This window comes from Palaemon carinicauda, chromosome 24 (assembly GCF_036898095.1).
Source record: "Palaemon carinicauda isolate YSFRI2023 chromosome 24, ASM3689809v2, whole genome shotgun sequence".
NCBI classification, from domain to species: Eukaryota; Metazoa; Arthropoda; class Malacostraca; order Decapoda; family Palaemonidae; genus Palaemon; species Palaemon carinicauda.
The window spans coordinates 107,985,644-107,994,495 of NC_090748.1; the positions used below are offsets into that span (position 1 = coordinate 107,985,644).

Below are 8,852 nucleotides of genomic sequence, written 5' to 3' on the forward strand. Positions count from 1 at the left end.
GTTGGTGGAAAGATCCAAGCCTCTGTGGCGGAAAATCGCTGCCAACATACTTCTGTAACCCTTGATCGTAGGAGCTGAAAGGGATCTTACTTTCCTTAGATATAACACGAAGTCAGCAATCTGGGTTACAGTGGTACTGGTTGAGGAAACTGCATTGGTCTTGTACCAGCTACGGAAGACTTCCCCTTGAGACTGATAGATTCTGAGAGTGGATGTTCTCCTTGCTTTGGCAATCGCTCTGGCTGCCTCCTTCGAAAAGCCCCTAGCTCTTGAGAGTCTTTCGAAAGTCTGAAGGCAGTCAGACGAAGAGCGTGGAGGATTGGGTGTACCTTCTTTACGTGAGGTAGACTTAGAAGGTTCACTCCTAGAGGAAGAGTCCTGGGAATGTCGACCAGCCATTGCAGTACCTCTAAGAACCATTCTCTCGCGGACCAGAGCGGAGCCAACCAACGTCAGCCGTGTCCCTTTGTGAGAGGAGAACTTCTGAAGTACCCTGTTGACAATCTTGAACGGCGGGAATGCATACAGGTCGAGATGGAACCAATCCAGCAGAAAAGCATCCACGTGAACTGCTGCTGGGTCTGGAATCGGAGAACAATACAACAGGAGTCTCTAGGTTATCGAGGTAGTGAACAGATCTATGGTTGGCTGACCCCACAGGGCCCAAAGTCTGTTGCAAACATTCTTGAGAAGGGTCCACTCTGTGGGGATGACCTGACCCTTCCGTCTGAGGTGATCTGCCATGACATTCATACCGCCCTGAATGAACCTCGTTACCAGTTAGCTTTCGATCTTTAGACCAGATGAGTAGGTCCCTTGCGATCTAGAACAACTTCCACGAAAGAGTCCCTCCCTGCTTGAAGATGTAAGCCAGGGCTGTGGTGTTGTCAGAGTCCACCTCCACCACTTTGTTAAGCTGGAGGGACTTGAAGTTTATCAAGGCCAGAATAACCGCCAACAACTCCTTGCAATTGATGTGAAGTGTCCTTTGCTCCTGATTCCATGTTCCCGAGCATTCTTGTCCGTCCAAAGTCGCACCCCAGCCCGTGTCTGATGCGTCCGAGAGGAGACGGCGGTCGTGTTTCTGAACAGCCAAAGGTAGACTTCCTTGAGAAGAAAGCTGTTCTTACACCACGCGAGAGAAGACCTCCTCTCTTCGGAAACAGGAACTGAGACCGTCTCTAGCGTCATGTCCTTTATCCAGTGAGCAGCTAGATGATACTGAAGGGGGGGGAGGTGGAGTCTCCCTAACACGATGAACAGGGCCAGCGATGAAAGTGTCCCTGTTAGACTCATCCACTACCTGACTGAGCATCGGTTCCTTCTCAGCATGCTCTGGATGCATTCTAGGGCTTGGAAGATCCTTGGGGCCGACGGAAAAGTCCGAAAAGCTCGACTCTGAAGATCCATACCCAAGGAGACAATGGTCTGGGATGGAACGAGCTGAGACTCCTCAAAATTGACCAGGAGGCCCAGTTCCTTGGTCAGATCCATAGTCCATTTGAAAATCTCCAGACAGCGACGACTTGTGGGAGCTCTTAAAAGCCAGTCGTCTGACGGAGCCGGACACAAGATCATGGTACTGCTGCACAGTCTGTGAGCTGTCAATCATGGGCAAGCGAGGAAGTACAGTGACAACCCGAATCTGTCTAGACTGTCTGGGTCGTACAGACAACTCCTTATCGGGTTGCTGAGGTTGCCGCACTGCGTCACAACAAGTCACTTCTGTTGGTTGTTGAACGTCTTCCCCGTGACACATTGACTCCGTAAACAAAAAATCCTCTAACAAGGACTAAGCTTGGACTGCATGTCTTGCAACACAGCTCAAGGTCTATGGGAGCAGGTGTGGTAACAGACGGGATTAGCGACTGAAGTGGAACCATTACCTTCCCTGGAAGCATGTTACGCTTAAATAAAAGTCCATAGGAGGCTATGCAGCTAAAGGCTCCCTCCAAATGACAGAGTTCTCAAGGGAATATCAGAAGGAGGGAGAAAAGAACTTTCTCATCTACAGGGACCATATCCTAGAAAAGCTAAGTTCTCTCAGTGAGGGTTCACTGGTGCAAAAGCAGCAGACTAGAAGGCAACGTTATGAAACTGCTTGACAGTCTAGTGAGTTGGCAACAACCAAAGATGTGTGACTGAGAAGCATGCGGTAAGGTATGCAGAGCATGTTGTATGCAGAGTATGCTGTATGCAGAGTATGCTGTATGTAGAGCATGCTGTATGCAGAGCATGCTGAATGCAGAGCATGCTGTATGCAGAGCATGTTGTATGCAGAGCATGTTGTATGCAGAGCATGCTGAATGCAGAGCATGCTGTATGCAGAGCATGTAGTATGCAGAGCATGCTGTAAGCAGAGCATGCTGTATGTAGAGCATGCTGTAAGGTAAGCAGAGCGTGTGCATGGCGTTTAACATTTCTCAGAAATTCCATGACCAGTGCTAGAGTGCTTTATGCATGCTTGCATGGGTTTAAATATCAACATAATAATTACCTTACATTCATAACTCATGTTCATATTTTTTGCCATATTCTGCGATATTGTTAAAAATATATTGCAAGGAATACAAATATATTTTCATAAGTAATACAAATAACCTCCATTATCATAAGGTTTGAAAATGGAGGTAAGGTATGCTGAACAGCAGAGTCAGAACGAGCTGGAACAACAATAGTTGTGGTTTCCTCTTCAAGACTCTGTTGAGGGAACACCTGAGGCTCAGTCTGCAAAGGCTGATCAAAGGAAGTAGCAGAAGGTAGGCGCATGGGTGGAGGAGGCTGACTCCTGGCATGAGTAGCTGAACCCAAGGGTTGCGCTTGCTGAGCGGTTGGCGGAAGCGGAGTAGCAAGTTCCTGTTCCTGTGGTGTGAGCGGAGCGCGATGAGGTAGAGGCTGCGCAGAACAAGGTAAATGTCTCGCAAGCTGAGGCTCCTGAGGCGCAAGGCTAAGGTGTAGTGGTGCTTGCCTTGTGGAGGGTTGAGCTCGCTGCAGCGAGAGCTGAGGAGACTGACTCAAGGACGGGAGAGGTTGTTGTACCTCAACCGAGTGTTGCATCACTGGTGGAGCAGCAAGTGGAGGCGGAGGAAGAGAGGTATAATCCTCCTGATCCCATTGTAAAGGTTGCCTTAAAGAAGGCGGAGGCTGAGCACCACTGGGAACAGCCAACTCAGAACGTGGCTCAACATCGTACGCCTGGCAGGTGGTACTGCGATCAGGCGGAGCGAGCGCAGGCGGAGCGAGTGTAGGCGGAGGCGGAGGCGCAACACTCTCAGCCCGACACTCACGCATCAAGACCGAAAGTTGTGACTGCATGGACTGCAGTAGAGTCAACTTGGGGTCGGCAGACACTAAGGTCTGCTGAGGTAAAGCCTTAACAGCAGAGATCTGTTGCGGCAGAACCTTACTCCTCTTAGGCGGAGTGCAATCAACTGATGACTGAGGAGAGTCAGAGCTAACCCAATGACTGCATCTGGGTTGTTGAACTCTAACTTCGTACGTCTGGCATAGGTCTGGACTTTATGTTTAAGAGGTCTTGAGACCTGAGACCAGCGTTTTCTCCCCTAAATTTCTTCTGCAGACGAGCAAAATAAGGGCTCAATCGTCTGCGGGTGGGAGTGACGGTCTCGGTAAGACACGCCCACAACCACCGAGGATACTTCTGTGCGCCGATCAAGGCCTGCTGAACCCTTTTGTCCTTCGACATTGCTTCTCCCCTGGGCTTGGGAGCTTGCAAGAGGTCCCGGACTGGGAGAACGACTGGCGCGCACAGAAGTACCCTCACGCACAACACTGACACACTTTGCGCTAATCACTTATCACTTTGATTTTCTGTTTGCACTTATTTCACTGAACTCGAAACTTCAAGTGGTTTGTACCTGAAACACGCAATTCTATCCTTTCTCAAAAGTTAGTAATTGCGAAAACAGAATTACAATGTAACAGAAAAATCTAATGAAAGATAAATAATTCAGTGGCTGGAAAGAGACTAAACACTAGATCACTCTAGAAACGTTTACTTTCTTCCCCTAAAGAGACTAGGGAGAAGAGCAAAAAACGATAACAACGTTACTCGTACGCCTGGCAGGCTTGAATGAAACGTTTATCCTCCTCTTTCTCCCTCCGTCTCTATCTCTCTCTCTCTCTCTCTCTCTCTCTTGACTTAGAACCTGAGAGAAGAGCCCAATCATATATATCGTTAAAACATATTATTGTTAAAGGAAAAAACTGAAAGATTTCCCAAAATGAAAAGTTCCTTTATTAGGATTAAAACCATTAAGTTAAGAAAGAATGAACAAAACGCTAGACACGGTTACTCTTACTGCAATGTGAAACCGTGAAAATTCTTTCTCTATCGTAACGATAGAGTGCAAGTTGAACGTTCTGAACGTCAACAACTGCAGAGACAAAACAAAACGTTAGTTCAACTTTGAAAACAGTACTAGACTATCAAAGAAATTCTTTCAAAGACATTAAAATAGCATAATATGTTAACAGGTAAAACCGAAATGACGGGCTCAATGTTAATTAACTTCGGTACCAAGAAAAGACCGCCTACTATTAGGAAGGTCGAATATAAACAAATATAAAAATTAATTTTAATAAGTTTATAAAAAAAGGAAGTTAATCGAAGAGGCCTATAAGAGGCGGAGATATATAAAATAAATCTATAACTTTTGTTAAGCAAAATTAAGAAAGAGAGTCTATACTCTCTTAGACACCAACACTTCCGTCTAAGGGAAGGGTCGGCCATTTAAAGGTGAAAGAGAGTTCATACTCTCTTCGTCACCATAATTAATCAAATTAATTCCAAAAGCTAACTAAGCTAATATAGAAGTTTCCAGTAAAGCGACAGCCGAAATCAAAGAGAAATACTTCACCAAAGTCGTGAAAATACTCCAAGAACATAAGCGTATCCCAGAACGTCTTGCCGGAAGCACGACAGAGGAATAATTGAGGAGGTGTCAACAAGAAGTACTTGAGTACCTGGCCACAGGTGGCGCTGGTAAGTACACCCCCTTCTAGTATTGTGATAGCTGGCGTATCCCTCCATAGAATTCTGTCGGGCAACGGAGTTGACAGCTACATGATTATCGGGTAAGTTTAATATTGAAAACGGGAATATTCTGAACTGTGGCAGTCGTTCTAGAAACGATTTTGGCGGGAGAAGCTAACTTAAAAAACCCACCTAACCTATGCTAAAAGCCGTATCCTTACACAGGGGGCTGCGCCCCCCCGGACCCCCCCCCTTACACAACAGTTTCCTTACCTACGAGAACGACGGGAGAAGCAAACTTAAAAAACCCACCTAACCTATGCTAACAGCCGTGTCCTTACCCAGGGGGGCTGCGCTCCCCCGGACCCCCCCTTACACAACATATTTAAGATCCGTAGACCATTTCCAAACGTTTTTATTCTATACAAGATAAGTCGGAGCGATAATAAACAAATTAGGACGCTTGCCCGTAGCGCTACAAACTACCCTACCCTACTTACCTAACAGAAGGGGAGTTAACGACCCCTCCCCCTTACACTGCCGTGTTCTTAGTCAGCTGTCATCATACACACATGGGTAGCTGCTATCATACATACACCCCACACAATCATTATAAAAATGAAAATACGACAAAAATGAGCATTGTTTCACTGTGGTTAGAACGATAGGTGCACGGGTATATAATTACCACAACCTGTAAAAAGGTAAACCCGGTGCACATCATTACATACCTTAGGAGCCACAATGTTGAATTATTATTCTACTAAATTACTTATAACAATATATACCTGTTGTTGTAACCGCTGAACTTTCTGCTTTCTCTTAGCAAGGCCTTGTATAATGAAAGTACTTCACGTTTGCCACCCGCCATGCCGTTGAATAACAATTCCCGACGTAATTTGTTTAATGTTTACATGACGAAAGACTTCGCCAGGGTTGCCATTCGTACGATAATTATCGTACATGTACATTATTTTAGGTCCAGTACGATGTACGATACATACCTTAGGTATATACAAATGTGTGTGTGTTTGATTAAACAATTATACTAAAATACCTTGAAATAAGTTATATATGTTACTCCTTAATAATCATGTTGAAGTGTGTACGATAATTTTGGTTAAAAAACGATAATTTTAAGGTTCATGTACGATAATCCAGATGAAATAATCTGGTAACCCTGGCACTTCGACTCTCGATGTTGCCTCTAATTCATTCGAATCCACTTGGCTTTGACTTCGTCTTCGAACTCTTTTATGAATCCTTAAATATTTTGACTAATAACACTTTTTCAAATAATTCTAATATATTCAAATATTACTTGAAAATATTCTTATCTAATAAGTAGTGAATAGTACTATTTATTATATTTTTAGCCCCTGAAAGATTATTAAATTGTTAGGATACGAATACAAGAATGTTAAGGAATTTTTTTCGAATCCACTTGGCTTTGACTTCGTCTTCAAATATTTTCTAAATCCTTACATATTTTGACTAATAAAACTTTTCAAATCATTTTAATACATTCAAATATTACTTGAAAATATTCTTATCTAATAAGTATTGAATAGTACTATTTATTATATATTTAGCCCCTGGAAGATTATTAAATTGAAGGATACGAATCGAATCCAAGTGGCTTTGACTTCGTCTTCGAACTCTTTTATGAATCCTTAAATATTTTGACTAATAACACTTTTTACATAATTCTAATACACTCAAATATTACTTGAAAATATTCTCATCTAATAAGAAGTGAATAGTACTATTTATTATATATTTACCCCCTGAAAGATTATTAAATTGTTAGGATACGAATACAAGAATGTTAAGGAATTTTTTCTTCTTCCGTAACTTACAGAATTCTTACATCGAAATTAACACTAAAACTCAAATTATAGAACAAGTTATTTGGGGATTAATCGCTTAATGGGCGTAATAAAAGTAGAGGCTATAAATCAGTATAAAAATTGTACTATTTCATATCATTATATGATAAGGAAGTTATAAAGATAGTGTAGGACCAAATAAGGAAGCTTTATGAATGAAATGTTTGGGAAAATACCTGTTAGAAATATGCAAAAACTGTTATATTAAAGTTGAATACGTAAGGCATCATGGAAAAGCAAAAAATACAAAAAAAAAGCATGTTTGGGAAAATACCTGTTGCAAAAACTGTTATATTAAAGTTGAATACGTAAGGCATCATGGAAAAGCAAAAAATACAAAAATAGCATCAGATTCTTTTTTTTTCAAATAGAAGGTTTGTAAATGATAATGGCAGAAGGGATATCTGTAAATGGCATTAAAGACTCTATTAGAGTCACAATGACATCGTTAATCATACTAGATTTTAAATATAAATATAGTAATAGGAATGAAAATGTTAGGCTTCGTGAGTTATTAAGATATACATTATATAGCATAGCATATATTTAGCGATAGAGAATTAAGCACAACAAGTAAAAGTAGTTGAACAGGAATAAGGAAGTGGGATACGTCAGCAGAAGAGGTTACCTGATATACAATTAAGGCAGATTTTTGTTTAATTTAGAAATAAATGTAAGCTATAATCTAGTCTCTATGTGTATGTGAACTTTCTTTGAGCGACGAGGAACAAAAAAACATATTACTACTACTATTTGCTTGCATTAATCTTGCACTTATTATTGAAAAAAACACGAAGGTATGTTTCATATATTAATCAGATGTTAATAAAGCATGATATAATTCGTTCTGCTGTATAAGTAACATTTTCTGGGTAATGAAACAGTAAATTTTATCAAGAGCTCAAAATACATACGTCTGGCAGTCTTACATTTTTCTGTTATGTAATAGCCATTTTCATAAATTTCGTATTCCATGTAGTTAAATAAAGTGTCATTTACGTATTTAATATATGAGTAATAAATATAATGTATATAACGTTAAAAATACTTTAAAAAGGCAAAAGTAAGTTGGTTTAAACATATATTTGTACGTCTGGCATTCGTCACACAGGTTGAGAGGAAAGGCATTTTCGCTAGTGTTGGCGTGAAATTGTGCTTTTGGCTAGAGGTGTGTGGCTAAGATTCTAAGATATAGCGAAGCTGTGAACTTTATTCCCGAGCCGTATGTAGAATACTGTGTGCACGACATTAATGTCTTGTGTATCTATTGTAGTTTCATTAATATCAAGTTATAAATATACTCGTTTAACCTTTTGTATTTATACGGCTTAGACAACTGTGTGCACGACATTAATGTCTTGTGCATCTGTTGTAGTTTCATTAATATCAAGTTATAAATATACTCGTTTAACCATTTGTATTTATATGGCTTATGATATTAAAGATTATAGCAGTAGAGTCCTTGGTTTTATAGATATCTTTCTCCCATATACGATATTGTGCAGTGTAGTTTCGAATGACGACAAAATATAATATAATTAACCCTTTTACCCCCCAGGCTATTTGGAAATTTCCAACCCTTAACCCCCATGGGGTTATTTCTTTTTTCAAGCACATTTTGCAGTATATATTTTTTTAATTGCTCTAACAGCCTTCATTTTTGTCATAGAGAGGTCAGGTTGGTCTCATTCTCTTGGAAAATGCCTGAAGTTTCTCAAAAAATTATCAAAAATATGCAAAAAAAAGTGCCTATCCCCTAACGCCTATGAAAAATCTTTAAAGATTTAATATCAGAGTTAACAAGTCAGTAGTCTCAATGTTCTATTTTTTACTTTTTTATGAGAGAGAGAGAGAGAGAGAGAGAGAGAGAGAGAGAGAGAGAGAGAGAGAGAGAGAGAGAGAGAGAGAGAGAGAGATGTGTTGTTTAGTACGGCTAATCAATATTCTGTTAGAAGCGGAGGATATTA

At 40.8% G+C, this 8,852-nt stretch overlaps 2 protein-coding genes across 2 annotated transcripts in view; one reads left to right on the forward strand and one right to left on the reverse strand.

The window, feature by feature from the left end:
- LOC137618261 (LYR motif-containing protein 4-like) overlaps positions 1 to 6,014 on the reverse strand; it is a 43,215-nt gene extending 37,201 nt beyond the window's left edge. Inside the window, exon 1 of the mRNA XM_068348423.1 lies at positions 5,785 to 6,014. Coding sequence (XP_068204524.1) covers positions 5,785 to 5,867 — 83 coding nt within the window. The 5' untranslated portion in view covers positions 5,868 to 6,014. The remainder of the gene's footprint in view (positions 1 to 5,784) is intronic.
- The window catches only part of LOC137617955 (neither inactivation nor afterpotential protein G-like), a 193,188-nt gene that overhangs the window by 148,418 nt on the left and 35,918 nt on the right, over positions 1 to 8,852 (forward strand). The window lies entirely within an intron of this gene.